At 49.4% G+C, this 18,299-nt stretch overlaps 1 protein-coding gene across 1 annotated transcript in view; it reads left to right on the top strand.

The window, feature by feature from the left end:
- MED17 (mediator complex subunit 17) overlaps positions 1 to 18,299 on the top strand; it is an 85,444-nt gene that overhangs the window by 51,122 nt on the left and 16,023 nt on the right. Inside the window, exons 7-8 of the mRNA XM_082245862.1 lie at positions 7,322 to 7,452; positions 15,096 to 15,280. Of these exons, the coding sequence (XP_082101988.1) occupies positions 7,322 to 7,452; positions 15,096 to 15,280 (316 nt within the window). The remainder of the gene's footprint in view (positions 1 to 7,321; positions 7,453 to 15,095; positions 15,281 to 18,299) is intronic.

Here is an 18,299-nt window from a genome sequence, read left to right as displayed (position 1 = left end):
GAGCAGGACTAGACAGGAAATTAAAAAGCTCTGGCCACACCCTAGGGGCAGTCCCAGAGGGTATATCCTCTCTCTCTCTGCCTCAGCAAATCAGTTATTTTCTGTCTAGTTAGGAGTAAGGACCTAGATACCTTGCTGGGATCTTAGGTCCTGGCAAGAAATTTTTTTCTAAAAGGATTTTTGGACAGCTTTTTTTCTCCAGTGTTCCTGTGAGATCTTCAAGCAAGAAAGCTGAACTGGGCGACGGGCTGGATGTTGAGATCCGGTGGTCACCCCAGTTCAGCCTACGAGCGCGTGCAGGCCATAGCTCCGCGCTGAGTCGGCCGCGACAAAGTCCCATTAAAGGACTGAACCCGCGAGTTAAACGTCTCGCTGAAACGCCAAAGACCATGAGTCACGGCGTCTGTATCGGTCGACAGCCCTCCCGCCCCGGTGGAGAGGGGTACTGTCAGGAGTTGGTGCCCGCCTGGTTCCGGTATGGTGAGTAGTATGTTCCCCCTGTTTTCCCTGACGGGTTTTGTGGTGAACGCGGGCCCCTCTCTGTATGGTAAGAAAGAGTTTCTTTCTATCCTATAACATGTCACAAATCCTCCTACTTTGAGTGTGATTTTATGTGTGCAAAAGCCAGGAGGCTTGGTTTGGGAGCTAACAATCTATTGTATACATGTTTTAAAGATGTAATCTGTGGCATTCTGGGAATCTTATGGGTTAAGTATAAACTACCTACCAGTCAGAAGCCATGGACATGTAGACTGCCTTCCAAGTCAGATCTCCAGCTAATAGCAGGCCTCCCGAACGGCCATGCGGTCCGCCAGGGCCGGTACCGCCAAACACGCCATATCCCCATGCAGAGAGAGTGTTGTGTGCTGCCGCTAGTCAGCACAGGCCGCCGCCATTTTTTTTGCTGGATCGCACGAGCCGCCATTTTGGCGTAGCCTCGTGTCTCCAGCATGGGGGCGGCCATGTTTTAGGTGATTCTACACCTCGTGGAGCTTGGGGGAGGCGCCGGAAGGCGTACAGAGGGGCGGAGCCGCCTCCTTTCTTCCTGGGCAGCCAGCCAAAAGACTTCCTGTTTGTCTAAGACAGCGCTGTAAGCTGTTGCAGTTCAACTCTGAACATCAAGTGGTGAGCCTGGGGGTCTATCTCTCTCTCTCTCGATCGATAGGGATCCCTAGCAGGTAACACTAAGGGGTTTTTTGTGACGCTGAGGGTCAAAAAAAAAAAAAAAAAAAGTTTTTTCTTTACTTTGAATTATATCATCCAGGAAGTAACTGGAGTTATTATGGACCCTTCCACACAGATTCCCCCACCTGTTTCCCTCGAGGGGGCCTCGGGACCCGCCGGTGTACAGAGTATAGAGTCATTTACAGCAATTTTGGAGTCTATGGTGGCTCGGGTGGAGGCGGCCTGTCAGGGACGGGGGTCAAGGAAGCGACCCCCGCCTACCCCTATACTATCTGACACCTCTGACTCTGATTCAGAGATGGTCACTGCAGTTGCAGGTTCCTCTGCAAGGGCTGCTATCCCAGGTAAAGCCCCCTCAGACAGTGAGGAGGACGCTTCTTCTCCTGCTATAATTCAGGAAGAAGCATTGGTGGACGCACTAGTTGTGGCAGTGCAAGAAACCTTAAAACTTGAGGCTTTACCGGCAGAGGCAACTGAAACAGAGAGGCCTTTTGGGACTAATAAGCCCATCAAGACGGCGAAGGCTTTTCCTGTACCTAAATGTTTTGGAAATCAGATTAAAGGAGAATGGGAACATTCTAAACGTACCTTTACTATTTCCAAGCGTATTGCTAGACGCTATCCGTTTGAGGAATCCATCATTAAGAAATGGACGGTACCACCAGTCGTGGATCCGCCTATTTCCAGGCTGAATAAAGCCACGGTTATTCCAGTGGAGGACACTTCGTCCTTTTAAGGATCCGGTGGATCGAAAGATAGAAGCGGAGTCCCGCACTATCTTTTCTCTGATAGGGTCAGCATTTAGACCAGTAATTGTTATTGGTCTAGTTTCCCAGACACTTACAGAATGGGCGAAGATGGTACGCCAAGATCTTAGGGGAAAAGATATTCCCCAGGAGACATCTGATTTGATAGAACAGATCATACAAGGGCTACGGTTTATCTGTGACGCAGCCTTGGACACTACTCCCTTGTTAGGGCATGCATCTAAGTTAGCAGTGATCCTCAGACGTGTGCTGTGGTTAAAATGCTGGTCAGCTGACCTAGGTTCCAAAAAGACTTTGACCAATCTCCCTTTCCAGGGGAATCGTCTATTTGGAGCCAACCTAGATGAAATCATTAAGGATGCCACCGGGGGCAAGAGTACTTTTTTGCCACAGGCTGCAAAAGCTAAGGAACCTCGCAACAAGCGAGGACCTTTCTTTACCGCCCATAAAGGACGCCCGGCTGGTACTTCCGGGAAAGGCAAGACTCCTCCAGGAGGGTTCAAGAAGGGCTGGTCGGACAAGCAGAGGACCAACCCAGCCAAACCCGAAGTAAAGGAGTACACAGCCTGAAGGTGCGCCCCCACCCAATTTCAGGGTGGGGGGACGTTTTCACCGGTATTCAGGACATTAGATCGAGCATCAACCACTACTACCGGTGCGATTCTTCCCTTCCAACATTTAAGTACAGGAAGCGGTAGTTACCGTTCCCTGTATAGATCTTTTCCTTTACCTTTTCCTAAGATTAGTCCCGATACCTCACAGGAATCGGATCTGATTGACCAGATAGGCTTCAACCAGAAAAGATCACCTTGCCTGATAACTATCAGGTATCTGATAAATGTGTGGGAACAGAAAACGACCAGACTTTCTCGGATGGTCGGGGCCAGATACCTCTAGGGACGCCTGGTTCAGATCCAATCAGCGCCAGTGGTCCTAGAAATTCTAGGCTGGCCTCTTCAAGCCGGCCTGGCCGACTTGGACAGGTTAGTCGCAGACGTTCCGTGGGAACTTCGTCTCAGGGAGTGTCTGTAGTCTCAAGGACCTATTTACCTTCGTGCTTTACAGTCGCTGGTTTTAATGGCCTGGCCATTGAGACCCAAGTACTGAAGGACAGAGGTTTGTCTACTTCTGTCATTCCTACCCTTATTAAAGCAAGGAAAGCGACTTCCAGCAAAGTCTATTATCACACATGGAAGACTTATATTGCGTGGTGCGAATCTTTAGGATTTCCTCCACGTACCTATTCGGTGTCTCGAATATTGGCCTTTTTGCAACAAGGGGTTGAGCAGAAGCTAGCCTTGAGCACCATCAAGGGTCAAGTTTCAGCATTAGCAATCTTCTTTCAGAAACCTTTAGCTACCAAATCCTTGGTGCGGAATTTCATCCAGGGGGTGCGGCACCTGGCTCCTCCAGTCCGCGCGCCCTTACCGCCCTGGGATCTTAATTTGGTTTTGTCGGTTCTACAGAAACCTCCCTTTGAAAACATCAGGGAGATTCCCTTGCTTACTTTATCCCAGAAGGTGGTCTTCTTGGTGGCTATTACTTCTGCTCGCAGGGTGTCAGAACTGGCTGCATTATCATGCCAGTCCCCATACCTAGTGATTCATAGGGATAAGGTAGTACTTCATCCTAAGCCATCTTTTCTTCCTAAGGTGGTTTCAGATTTTCATCTGAATGAAGATATTGTACTACCTTCCTTGTGTCCTCAGCCCAAGCATCATCGGGAACATGCGTTGCATTCCTTGGATGTGGTTCGGGCAATCAGGGTATACCTGAAAGCTACGGAATCATTCCGTAAGACGGATTCACTTTTTGTGATCACGGATGGCCCCAGAAAGGGTTTGCCTGCATCTGCCGCGACCATTGCCAAATGGATTAGACAAACGGTGGTACAGGCTTATTCTATTAAGGGTCAGAGTCCTCCGTTCCCTGTTAGGGCGCACTCCACTCGAGCGCTCAGTACTTCCTGGGCCTTTCGCCATCAGGCGTCAGTGGTTCAGGTATGTAAGGCGGCCACTTGGTCGTCGGTACATACCTTTACTAAATTCTATAAAATTGATGTGACGGCATCGGCGGATGCCTCATTTGGCCGCAAGGTTTTGCAGGCCGCAATTTGAGGAGACCGGTGGTCTACCTCGAGGGTTTTTTTCTGTTTGAAAAATTTTTTTTGTTGAGTCTCATCATTTAAGGATGAGCATGGTAAACTTCTAGTTGGCACCGGTTGGGCCTTCTAGATTGGGATTTGATTTCCATTTTCCCACCCCTCAGTTGTGATACTGCTCTGGGACGTCCCGAAGGTGGTGTATCACCGAGGACTACGTCTGTCGATGAGCGCTAGAGAAAAATGGATTTTTGTAAAATCTTACCGTAAAATCCTTTTCTCTTAGCTCATCGACAGACGTAGTCCCCGCCCCTCTGTTTTTGGAGTTGGGTTGGGTTAAATTCTCTAAGCACTGCTTTTTCACATAACTGATTTGCTGAGGCAGAGAGAGAGAGGATATACCCTCTGGGACTGCCCCTAGGGTGTGGCCAGAGCTTTTTAATTTCCTGTCTAGTCCTGCTCCTGCGGAGGTAACATAACCCGAAGGTGGTGTATCACCGAGGACTACGTCTGTCGATGAGCTAAGAGAAAAGGATTTTACGGTAAGATTTTACAAAAATCCATTTTTAGCTGTTTGTTAGTGATCGACCAATATCGTTTTTTTATTACAGATACAGATATTTTGGTCAATGCATATCGGTATCGGCCGTTTTTTTTTTTTTTTTTGACAGGTACTCTTGTGGAGGGATCTGGGGGTCTAAAAGACCCCAAGCCCCTCCTCTGCACTTAAAAGCATTCAAAACGCCAAGTTTGGCTGTTTTGAATGCTGTAAACTTTTTGAATTTGGTGCCGAATACCCAGAAGTGATATCACAACATCACTTCCAGGTTTTTACATGGAGACCCGATCAGAGCCGAATGCGGCTTTGGGCTTTGATTGGTCTTCTCTTCGGCGGCCATGCTGGTAGGATGCCCGGGTCTCCCGGTGGGACGAGAGAAGGCGGCAGGAGGTGGGGGGACGGCCCCTCCCGCTCCTTGTAATGACAGTCATGCAGCCGCATCAGTTGTCATTACAAGACAGCCGACCGTCGGCTATGGACGCCGGTACCTGATGCCTCTAGCTGCAGGTATCACTCTGAAATATCGGCAATATCAGTCACCTTGGTGGCCTATTCTGATATATTTATTTATTTCAGGTACTTATATAGTGCTGTCAATTTACGCTGCACTTTTACATATACATTACACATTCACATCAGTCCCTGCCCTCAAGGAGCTTACAATCTGAAGTCCCTAACTTACATTCATGCATACATAGTAGGGCCAATTTTATACAGGATCCAATTAACCTACCAGCATGTCTTTTGGAGTGTGGGAGGAAACTTGAGTACCCGGAGGAAACCCACGCAGGCACAGGGAGAACATGCAAACTCCAGGCAGGTTGTGTCGTGGTTGGGATTCGAACCACCGACCCTCTTGCTGCTAGGTGAAAGTGCTAACCACTACACCACTGTGCCGCCCTATATCGGGGAAAGTGCATATCGGCCACCAATAATCGGTCAATCCCCAGTTTATATTTACTAAAACGTCTGCAATTCAATGTTCTGTGTACTGTGGGAGACCAGATATAGTGAATGCAGAGTCCTGGGTATAGTAACATTTTAAAGCGAAACTTGCAAAAAAAAAAAAAAAAAAACCCTGTAAAGTTAGAGGTAAACAGCAGCCTGTGGAGCCACCCTTGTTTGAAGGGAATAGAGTTGTCACAATGTGTGCATCAATAGAAACACACTGCGCTGTAGACTAGGATAGCAAGGCACTCCCTTCCTCCTCCTTTGGATAGTGCCCTGTCTACTGTTAACACTTTCCTGTGAAGACTGGATGCTCAGGGAAGCAGCACTGAGTGAGCAGGAGACAGCAGCATTGAAAATTGTAAAATGCAAGTGCTGAGTTAAACATTTTAACAAAAAGTTTACTGGGGAATGTTTTTATGATGCTCTCAATGTGTTAAGCTAACACTGATGATTTAAAAAACTTAAAAAAAATCTTCATCACCCTACACAGATGGGATTATCAGGTAACTGTTCCCTGCTGTGTCTTGTGGTTCCATCCACTATTCGCTACATTACTATAAGAAAACAGTAGTGACATAGCAGTCATTGGACTGAACCACAACACACAGTGGGGAACTAAACATCTGACACTCTTGGAAGCTGGCCTAGATCCCAGGCACGGTTGGCAGAATAGGCAAGTATTGTACTTTTTCTTTTACATGGATTTTTTTTTTTTTTTTTTTTTTTGTATAGTGTTGTTGGTTTAAAGCGGAGGATTTGCCACAAAAAACAATCTGTTTACCTCAATTTGATTGTGTTTTTTCCAAGTAAAGTTCCACATCTTGTGTAATATTTTTAATTTTCTTCATGTAATAAAGCTTCTTTCCCTGGAAATTCTTGCTGCTGGTTATACCATCCCTCCACAGCTGTGTACATGTAGGGCAGGGGTGTCAAACTCAACTTCCATCGCGGGCCGCATCAGCATTATGGTTTCCCTCAAAGGGCCGGTTATATCTGTAAGATTAGATGTCCAGAGCACCCCACACCCCCTTACAACCTTACATCACAATGCACCCCCTTACCAGAGGGTGGATCTGGGAAGCAGTGCAGGGTCTGAAGGAGAACCAGAGAAGGGCTGGAGTCACCTTCCAGAGTCTGCTGAATGCTGAGACCAAGGAAGGCAGAGACAAGGTGGTGTTGCGACTGCACAGAGAGGTGTAGGATCTGTAGGAGGTGTTCTGCCTCCTCTCTGATGCGGACTGCTGAGCAGGAGGGGGGGCAAAGATGAGCCTTTCTGCAGCTGCACAGAGTACTGCAGGATATGGCAAAGGAGTTCTGTCCTCTCTGCTGCTGACTACAGAGACAAGGTGGGGGCAGAGACAAGGGGGCTGCCACAGCTGCATGAGAGGTGCGAGGGCCACATGAAATGGCCTGGGAGGCCGCATTCGGCCCGCGGGCCTTGTGTTTGACACCTGTGATGTAGGGTATGGTGTGTGAGCACTCCATTGTAGTCTGGTGTTCCATAGTAGGTTTGTCACCACTCTGTGAGCCTGGCCTCATGCTGTGCTACTCTTCACTAAAGGCCTTCCTAGTTAAAAGCAGTTCCTGTCCATTACTGGACTCTCAGCTACTCATCTTTGTAGAGAGTTTAGAGAGCTTTGGAGAGAGCTTTAAAAGTTTATTTTGGTAAATCTACCATTATAAAATGTAAATCGTAGCACCAAACTGCCGAATAGTGTTTGTATTCTCATTGGTCATTTGACTGTCTTCTTCCTACAGGACTCCAGCTGTCCATCTCCTTCTGCCACTCAACAAATGACAAGAAGTCTCAGAAATTGTCTTCTGAAAAGTCAAGCCCTGAAGATCACCTTTATGTCCTGGAACACAACCTGCACCAGCTCGTTAGAGAGGTGAGCCAACTGACATAAACACTCTATATTTTGCCTGTACAAAAAAAAAAGAAAAAAAAAAAAGATTTTTCTCTCTTGTTCATTGATGGACATAGCTCCTGAGAATCTTGACCAGTGGGTTTATACTGCCCCCTACAGGAGTAGGACACTAGGCAGAAAAAAAAGACTTGACTACGCCTATGGGTAGTCCAAAGAGGTATACTTCCCCACTCTGCTATAGGTAGTCCAGTTTTTTTATGCCTAGTCAGGAGTAAGCACCTAGTCCCTTGCTTGGATCTCTGGTCCTGGCAGTTTTTTTTTTATTATTAGATAGCTGTTTTCTCCTGTAAGATGTACAATAAAATGCCAGACGGGGACGGGCCGGACTGGGGGACAGACTACAGCTGTGTGCTAGGTCGGCCGCGACATAGCCCCACCATGAGGGGTGGCCTGCGAGTTAAATGCCTCGCGAGGTCGCATATAACCAGGTCTCGGCCTGCCTTGCAGCATTCCTCCTGGCCAACAGCCCCCCCCCCCCACATTCCAGCGGTGGAAAACTTGCAGGCGGATTATCTCAGTCGGCGGGCTTTGCACCAAGGTAAGTGGTCCCTTCTTCCGGATGTATTTCATCAGATATGTCTCCGGTGGGGCACCCCCCGAGGTGGATCTGTTGGCATCTCTGCTCAACAGAGAGGTTCAGAGGTTTTTGGCATGGTCACTGTATCCTCTGGCGGATGCTACAGACGCGCTGTTGACCCCATGGGGCTAATATCGTCCGATTTACGCCTTCCCTCTCAAGCTTCTGCGGAGACTTTTGCGCTGGATCGAGGCAGAAGGGATTCCAGTTATTCTAGTAGTCCTGGACTGGCCTCAACGGTCTTGTTACGCTGACCTGGTTCAGCTGGTATCGGACATCCTATGGAGACTACCTCTCAGGGAGGTTCTGTTGTCCCATGGGCCCGTCTTCCCACTGGTTGAGATTCTCAGGAGCTGTGTCCATCAATGAACGAAAGAGAAAATGGGATTTTTGACTTAACGTAAAATCCATTTCTCTGATGTTTGACGGACACCGCACCCATCCCTCTGGAGTTGTAATACTTCTGATACTGCTTGTAATGAAACGGAGTACCTGTAGCAGAGAGCGGGAGTATACCTCCTGGGACTGCCCATAGGCGTAGTTGTCTTTTTTTTTCCTGCCTATTGTCCTTCTCCTGTAGGGGGCAGTCTAACCCACTGTTCATGATTCTCAGGAGCTGTGTCCGTCAAACATCAGAGAAACTGATTTTACAGTGTCAAAAATCCCTTTTCTCTTACGTCCTCCGACAGTCGCCGCCTCTTCATATTCGTCACATATGGGGTATTAGACTTTGCTCCGAAGGAGTAGCTAGGCAACAGAATATGTTAACAATAAAGCTTTAACATATCCCACCCTCAAGGGGTGGTCCCCTCAGTCAATACCCTCCTACTTCCTGCAACCATATCTCAGTTTTAATGTCTAGCTTGTCAGGAGTGGCTGGCTCTCTCTGTGCTGGGACTTTCTGTCCCAGACTCTTTCTTCTTTTTAATATTTTGTTTGAGTTTTCTCTCTACCTTTACTTAGCTGTTATTTTTGTCAGCATTAGTTAGTTCTTCGGACGAAGAGGATCATGCGGACTGGGTCTCGGGCTGATCCCCCTGGTCGCAGGTCGTGGGTCAGTGGCTTCCCAGTCTGCCATCGAGCGTTCAGCCAGGTAACGCTCCTGGCACAGTGAACGACCCATCCCTGTTCGGTGCAGGGATGATTGGTGAGGTGGCTACCTCACCGGACGCTGTGCGGTTTCTTAACCTCCATTATGTGCGTCTTGAATTGCGACTCTCCCTGCCTCATGTGCAGCGGCTTGTTCGCCTGTACGGGTTCCCCACGCCATGTGAGGTAAGTGTATTTATGTGGGGACCTGTCTGTCTGGGGGGGTCTCAGTCTGGGACTGTGTAACCTGCCTTTAATCACACTGCTTGTCTCCCTATCTCTCGGCTGCATGCTGTGGGCTGCAAGGGGGGGGGGGAGCTGTATGACACTGTGTGTGTCAGGCTGGGCAGTGTGAGGAGCTGTGTGCTGTGGGGCATGTTTTTTCTTGGCATGTTTGGGCATATACAGCGATCGCTGCGGCGATCTAACATGTATCCTTATATTGGGATGTAATGTGTGTGTTTTTTGTTATGCACTGTGGAGCGGCGTTTTCGGCGCCAAACGACGCCATTTTACCGGCGCCCGCTCCGGCCGCATGGTTTACATGCACGGCGGCCATTTTCTTGTAGCCTCCATAGGCTTACATAGAGCGCCCTGGCAGCATCACTTCCTCTCTCCTGGAACACCGATCGAGGCAGCAGCAGCAGCGGGGTCTCCTCAGGTTTTATCCTTCTGTTCTTGTTATCCATTGCCTGTACTCAGTTTGTATATTCCCTGGGGGGGTCTCATTGTGCCTGAGTGTGGTGCGGTGGGCTGCGCTTGCCGCGCTTGCTAAAAGGGGGCAGTTAACCCTTGGTTGTCTGGCATTACAGGGGCAATGGATTCTCAGGAGGGCAAGTTTCCTACAGTATTGGTGGAAAGCCAGGGGACCGCTGTTTCCCCCCCAGGGGGGGATTTAGCCACTATTGTGGCTGGCCTTGCTGCCCAGGTGCAAATGCTGGTGGCTGCTCAATCTACTAAACGGCCCAGAGTTGCTCTGTCCTCTGATTCTGAGGGTGAAGGTGATGGGGCTGTTCTGGCAGGGACCCCCCTATCGGGGTCCCGCTCCTCTCTTGATCTAGTGGGGTCTGAGGTAGAGGCTGAAGTTGAGGGGGTTGATAATTCTCCCCCTGGCTCGCCTGAAGAGCTTGCAATCATGGATGAGTTGATTGCTTCCATTAAGCAGACGCTACGTTTGCAGGACGAAGTGTGTCCCCCCGCTGCTTTGGCGGCTTATGGGACGCAGAGAAAATGCAGGACGCCGCAGGTTTTTCCCTGCAATGCTGATTTTCAGCGCGCTGTTAAGGATCAATGGCGCGATCTGCGCAAGCCTTTTGCGGTACCAAGTAAATTCAAGCTGCGTTATCCTTTCTCGCCTGCCACTGATGAACGGTGGTGTGTGCCTCCGCCAGTGGATCATGCAATTGCGGTTTTGAACAAAGCCACTGCGATTCCTGCAGAGGGTTCCCCTGTTTTCCGTGATGCCACGGATAGGAGACTGGAGTCTCTTGCCCGTCATACTTATTCTGTTACGGGCTCTATGCTTAAGGCTCTGTTTGCTTCTCTCATGGCGGCCCAGGCGATCGCAAGTTGGACGCAGATGCTTAGGCGCGTCCTAGTGGCCGATTCGGCCTCGGCGGCGACCCTGGATATGGTGGATCAGATCCACCAGGGTGTCATGTATCTGTGTGATGCGGACCTGGACCTGATTCCGTTGGCTGCACGTGTGCACAGCGTGGCGGTGTTGTCTCGCCGCCTGGTTTGGTTGAAATGTTGGTCGGTGGACCAATCTTCACGTAAGACCTTAGCCAATCTACCTTATGATGGGTCTCGCCTTTTTGGGGAGTCCCTGGATGTGTTGATTAAGGGGATCACCGGGGGTAAGAGCACTCTCTTGCCCCATTTCCCCAAGGCTAAGGGGGCTTCTGGGAAGAAGCATGCAAATTTTCGGCCCCCTCAGGGGTCCTTTCGTGCCTTTCGGCCGCACTACAAGGGCAAACCGTTCAAAGGCCAAGGCTCTCAGAAGAAGCCCTGGTCTGGGAAACAGAAGTCCGGCCAATCCGGACCGGCTGCCCATAACAGTTCGGCCTGAAGGGGCGCCCTCACCCAGTTTTGGGGTGGGGGGACGCTTGCTCGGTTTTCTTCAGCCCTGGTTGGCCCGTGTGCGGGACAGATGGGTTCTGGAAATCGTTCGATCTGGTTACAAGATCGAGTTTCTCTCTCGGCCGGAGAGCAGATTTTTTCCCTCAAATCTTCAACTGTCTCCAGAGCGCCTGCGGGATCTGCACCTGGCGGTGCGGGACCTGAGGGCTCAGGGAGTGGTGGTTCCGGTGCCTCGTCGGGACAGATTTCGGGGGTTTTATTCCAATCTGTTCACCGTGCCCAGGAAGGAGGGCAAGGTTCGTCCGATTCTGGACTTGAAGGCTCTGAACCGCTCTGTGCGGGTTCGCAAGTTCCGCATGGAATCCCTGCGCTCGGTGGTGGCTGCCCTGGTTCCGGGGGAATTCATGGCCTCCATCGATTTGAAGGATGCGTACCTTCACATCCCCATATTCGAGGGTCATCAGAGATACCTTCGATTTGCCATTGCGGAGGATCACTACCAGTTCGTGGCGTTGCCCTTTGGTCTCGCCTCGGCTCCGCGGGTCTTCACCAAGGTGCTTGCACCGGTTCTGGCATTATTGAGGGCCCAGGGCATTTCTGTCCTGGGGTATCTGGACGACATTCTGGTTCGGTCTGCGACCAGACAGGGTCTGGAGAAGGACCTGTCTGTCACAATGCAAACTCTGCAGGAGTTTGGTTGGACGATAAATGTTCCAAAGTCGACACTGAGTCCGTCGGTTCGTCTCCCCTATCTGGGAATGATACTGGACTCGGTGCAGGCGAAGGTCTTCCTGCCGGAAGACAAACTCAGGACTCTTCAGGAGGAAGTCAGGTCCCTCAGGGACGTTCCACACTCGTCTCTGCGGACGTGTATGAGATGTCTGGGATTGATGGTCTCGGCCTTCGAGGCGATTCCTTTCGCGCAGTTTCACACGCGGGGTCTCCAAGCGGAGATCCTGTCCAAGTGGGACGGGCGACCTCAATCTCTGGATCTTCAGATCTCGTTGAGTCATCGCACCAGGGAAAACCTTCTGTGGTGGCTCCAGTCCCCGTTGGTGTCCGGGGGCAAGTCGTTTCGTCCGATCTCGTGGACGATAATCACCACGGATGCCAGCCTGTCGGGCTGGGGTGGTGTTCTGGGCGTTCTGTCCGCCCAGGGGACCTGGTCGGAGGGGGAGTCTTCCCTCCCGATCAACATTCTGGAATTGCGTGCGATAAGGCTCTGTCTTCATCGCTGGACGGACCGGCTGCAGGGCTGCCCGGTTCGGGTGCAGACGGACAATGCCACGGCGGTGGCCTACATCAACCACCAAGGGGGCACCAGGAGTGCCCGAGGGGCTCGAGAAGTGGCCGACATTCTGTCTTGGGCCGAGACTCATGTCCCGGCGATAACGGCGGTTCACATTCCGGGAGTGGAGAACTGGCAGGCGGACTATCTGAGTCGCCAGACCCTGGATCAGGGGGAATGGTCTCTCCACCCGGCTGTCTTCCAGATGTTGTGCGCGAAGTGGGGTCTTCCAGATGTGGACCTGTTCGCGTCTCGCCTCAACTACAAGGTGAAGAGGTTCGTGGCAAGGACGCGCGACCCTCGGGCAGACGCGTCGGACGCGTTAGTGGCCCCGTGGCATCAGTACAGGCTGATGTACGCGTTTCCACCGATTCAGTTGCTGTCCAGGTTCCTTCGCAGGTTACACTCGGAACGCAGCACGGTGATTCTTGTGGCACCGGACTGGCCTCGCCGGTCCTGGTACGCAGACCTCGTGAATCTGGCGGTCGACGCCCCTTGGCGTCTGCCTCTTCGAGACGATCTACTGTCTCAAGGACCGATTTACCATCCTGCTTTACAGTCGCTGGCTTTGACGGCCTGGCTGTTGAGACCGAGGTCCTGAAGGAGAAGGGTCTCTCTCCAGAGGTCGTTCATACTTTGATCAACGCGAGGAAGTCTTCCTCGGGGAAGGTTTATTACCGTACTTGGAAGGCCTATTTTGCCTGGTGTGAGTCCAGGGGGTTTTCACCCCGCACGTACTCGGTTTCCCGTGTGCTGTCTTTCCTTCAGACGGGTGTCGATCAGCGTTTGGCGCTGGCTACGATAAAGGGTCAGGTGTCTGCGCTGGCCGTTCTGTTTCAACGTCCCGTGGCTTCCAACTCCTTGGTTGGCACTTTTATTCAGGGTGTGCGGCATCTGGTTCCTCCTAGGAGGGATCCTTTGCCTCCTTGGGACTTGAATCTCGTTCTATCTGTGTTACAACGTGCTCCTTTTGAACAGATCAGGGAGATCTCGTTGTCTATGTTGTCCAAAAAGGTCGCCTTTTTGGTGGCGATCACTTCGGCTCGCAGAGTGTCGGAACTGGCGGCTTTGTCCTGCAAGTCTCCGTACCTGGTTGTTCATTTGGATAAGGTGGTCTTGCGACCTAATCCTTCTTTTCTACCGAAACGAGTTTCGGAATTCCATCTTAACGAGGATATTGTTTTGCCTTCGTTGTGCACGAAGCCTAAACATCCAAAGGAGGTGAGATTGCACTCTCTGGATGTTGTTCGGGCGATAAGGGTTTACCTTAAATCGACTGAGTCTTTTCGTAGGACGGACTCCTTGTTTGTTCTTCCAGAGGGTCCTCGGAAGGGCATGGCGGCTTCGGCCTCTACCATCGCCAAATGGATCAGGCAGACCATTGAACAGGCCTATGCCTTGCAGGGGAAGGTTCCCCCTGTGCCTGTGAAGGCGCACTCTACTAGATCACTGAGTACGTCTTGGGCCTGCCGTCATGGGGCTTCTGTAGCCCAGGTGTGTAAGGCGGCGACTTGGTCGACCGTGCACACTTTCACAAAATTCTACAAAGTAGATGTTCAGGCATCGGCGGATGCTTCCTTTGGCCGCAAGGTTCTTAGTGCGGCTGTTCCATAGGGTCCCTTGTTGGGGACTCCTGACTGTTGGGATAGTTTTTTGTATCCCCTGTTTTTTTTGTCTTTTCCTGGGTTGTTGCTCCTGTTGGGCACTTATTTTTGCTGTTGCCCAGCTGGTTTCCTTCCTTTGGTAAGGTTCCTTTCTTTGATGTGGAGACTGCGTTGCCTTTCGGCGCGGATGCGTTTCCCACCCCTCATGTTTGCACTGCTTTGGGACGTCCCCATATGTGACGAATATGAAGAGGCGGCGACTGTCGGAGGACGTAAGAGAAAACGGAATTTTTGTAAAATCTTACCTGTAAAATTCCTTTCTCTGAGTCCTCCGACAGTCGCCGCCCCCGCCCCTCTTTTGGGGTTTGAATGTATACTCTACTGCTATTCCACTAAAACTGAGATATGGTTGCAGGAAGTAGGAGGGTATTGACTGAGGGGACCACCCCTTGAGGGTGGGATATGTTAAAGCTTTATTGTTAAAATATTCTGTTGCCTAGCTACTCCTTCGGAGCAAAGTCTAATACCCCATATGTGACGAATATGAAGAGGCGGCGACTGTCGGAGGACTCAGAGAAAGGAATTTTACAGGTAAGATTTTACAAAAATTCCGTTTTTTTTTTATGGTCACAAGGTACAGCTTCGGAATAATTATAAGTTTTAGCTCGGTATTATAATGCCACCCCAGATTTCCGGTAACACCCGGTGTTGAATGGACCAGCCTGTACAGGTCCTGTTTACCTGGTTTAAATGGTATCAGCTGCAGAAGCAATTTACTTACAAGCCTGCTAAAATGATATTTACCCAGAAGTCATTTCTCCAGCTGGGAAGTTTTTTGCAACCTTACCCAGGCAGCATTGGCTAAAGTCTCCTTTTCCTGTATATAGCAGTGCATTGAATATTCTGGCAGGTGGTAAAAGGAGGAGACATACCATACCATTTTTCATTTTCTTTCATTTTTCAGTTCCACAAACAAACTTTAAGTAATATTGTGATGCCACATCCGGCCAGCGCTCCATTTGGACACAAGAGGATGCGTCTTGCTGGTCCCCAAGCCTTCGATAAGAATGAAATAAGCCTCATGCAGCAGAGCGAGGGACTGCTGGAGAAAATAATCAAACAAGCCAAACACATTTTCCTCAGACGCAGGTTAGTGGTTACTCTAATAATGGAGCAAGTCATGTTTTTGGCCTTTTAATCGCCTCCTTCCTGCTGTATAGTAAAATGACCTCTCATTCTGGGATGACGTTGCCCAGTCAGACCGCTATCGCGCACCTGCGGGCATGCTCAGAGCGGTGATCGCAGGCTCGCTGTGTCCCTGGGACACGGTGCGACCCCCAATCTCAGTAAAGAGTCGATGACGAGGCTCTTTACCCATGTGATTGGCTGTGTCTAATCACAGCTGATCACCTGTACACATGGAAGTGCTGTTAATTAGCTCTCCTCACCTCACACTGACAAGAGAGCCAAGCAGCAGAGAGTGAATCAGCGGCATCTCCTTGCAGGGGAGACCTGTACAGATAATCAGTGCCCTGCTTGTCTGTGCAGCCCCACCAGTGACCATCAGTGATGCCAATCTGTGCCCATTAGTAATGCCTGGCGGCACAGTGGTGTAGTGGTTAGCACTTTCACCTAGCAGGATCACTGGTTCGAATCCCAACCCACGACACTACCTGCCTGGAGTTTGCATGTTCTCCCTGTGCCTGCGTGGGTTTCCTCCGGGCACTCCGGTTTCCTCCCACACTCCAAAGACATGCTGGTAGGTTAATTGGATCCTGTATAAAAATTGGCCATACTATGTATGTATGTATGAATGTGAGTTAGAGACCTTAGATTGTAAGCTCCTTGAGGGCAGGGACTGATGTGAATGTGCAATGTACATGTAAAGCGCTGCGTAAATTGACAGCGCTATATAAGTACCTGAAATAAATAAGTAAATGCCAGTCAATGCTGCCTTTCAGTGCCCATTAGTGCGGCATATCAGTGCCCATAAGTACCGCCTCATTATTGTCCTTCAGTGCCACCTCATCAGCGCACATCAGTGAAGGAGAAAAATGTATTTAAAAAATATTCTGACAAAGTAAGAAAAACCTTTTTTCGGTGGTCTTTTGTTTATTTAGCAAAAAATAAAAAAAGAAGTGATTAAAACCTACCAAAAGAAAGCTCTATTTGTGTGAAAAAAATACAAAAATGTTTATATGGGTACAGTGTAGCATGACTGCGCAATTGTCATTCAAAGTGCGACAGTGCTGAAAGCTGAAAATTGGCCTGGGCAGGAAGGGGGTAAAAGCGCCCAGTATTAAGGTGGTTAAAGTGTATATAGCTAGTGCCAAAACCTTTTTATTTATTTTTTTATTTTGTATAAGCTAGCAATTGAATAAAACCCTGTTACTAACTTAAAATAAAGATTTGGGTCCAGATATACTTCTAGATCTATTGCAAAGCAAAAATACCTGCATGAAAAGTCTTAGATGCTGCCATTCTTTGATTCCTTGGTTGCATGCTAGTATAGTGGCAGGGAAGCTTACATGAATGAAATCATCAGAAAAACGCACACTGAGCATTACTGGGAGGGAAACCTGTGCTTACAGGAAAGAAAGGTGTGCTCACATTGCAGACCTCTGTTTTAGGGGCTTGTTTGTTGCAGGACCTCAAGTAGCATTTTCAAAACGAGGCTCACTGGTGTTAACTAGAATATTTATTAATAATTTTTATTTGGTAGATTTAAAGTGAATCTAAACCCAGGAACAAAAATATAGCATATTGTGGCTTACCAATCAGATGTGGTGGCTGCATTTATTGTTTGTTTGTTTTTTATGATGATTTTTTTTTTTTTTTTTAATCCTTCGTTTTCACTTGGTATAAGTATGGCAGTATCGCACTCCCTGTCCTAGGGTGATAGCATTCACTATACTGGGAGAGCAGCTTTGTTGTCCTTGGACATGGAACTACAGAACACCTCCCACTCTCCTCCTCTAAATAACTTGGGTTGGAGAGGTTTGTAGTTCAATGGTGAATTTTGCAGGACTGATAAGACTGCTTAAGATTTCAGTGCAGCACATGAAGTTAGGTATTCACTGGATGTCTGGAAAGGGCATTGGGTATTTTCTCTCACTTGCTGCACATTGTACACATAATACAATTTAAAACATAATGCAAAAAATGTTTCCTGTGTGAGCACAGGAAAAAAAGGTTGTTTTGGCAAAAAGGGTGCGGGAGAGTATCATAAAAATATTATCTTTATTGTTTCTTTTGTTCACAATGGAAACATATTTAAGTAGAATGTAAAAACAACAAAGAATACCAGGACAAAATAAACCAAACCCACATAAATGTGAGTAAGAACTTTGGTTTTGCAAAGAGCAGCTCAGATCCTCCTCTTCAGCGCTCCTGGCCCCTCCCTCCTGCCGAGTGCCCCACAGCAAGCAGCTTGCTATGGGGGCACCCAAGCCTTACTGCCGCTCTGTGTCCATTCAGGCACGGAGCCGGTTTGGCCCCATCCCCTCTTCTCATTGGCTCGCGGTCTTTGATTGGCAGGAGCCAATGGCCCCCGCTGTGTGTGTCAGCCAATGAGGGAGAGTCCTGGACAGTCGAGTCTCTTTTGCAAGATCGCTGGATCAAGATGGGCTCAGATAGGTATGAGGGGGACTGCTGCACACAGGTTTTTTTTTTTTGTTTTTTTTTTTATATATTTTAAGGCAGGGGTCAGCATCCTTTTTACAGTTCAGGGTCAGATTCAGTGTATGTATGTGAATGCATTCACCTGTTTTAAATGAAGATGGTGATAATCCTAACATAGAAATAACAGTACAGGCTTACCTCACTTTAAGGTGCTTCACTAATACAAAGCCAGTTCACCCTGAGGGAGCATGTGGCTGGGGATTCAGATTTTACTGCCCCCATCCTGGAATCCATGGATGGCTAACGCCAGCCCTGCCAGCCAGCATGGTCTGGAGATGGGGTTCCCATCCCCAGGGGAGGTGGGTCTCCTTGTTCCCAAGGGGTGATGGGGTCCCTGTCCCCAGGTGAGAAGGGGTCCCCTTACCCAGGGGTGATGGTGTCCCTTATAGGGTGCCCCCCCCCCATTGCAGTGTCCTCTGTCCCCTCATAGCAGTATCCTCCGGCCCACTTCACATCACTCCCATAGTGTCCTCTGCCCCCCCCCCCC

The sequence above is a fragment of the Pelophylax lessonae genome (assembly GCF_965119305.1).
Source record: "Pelophylax lessonae genome assembly, chromosome: 2".
NCBI classification, from domain to species: domain Eukaryota; kingdom Metazoa; phylum Chordata; class Amphibia; order Anura; family Ranidae; genus Pelophylax; species Pelophylax lessonae.
This window is presented reverse-complemented; position numbering and strand designations above follow the sequence as displayed.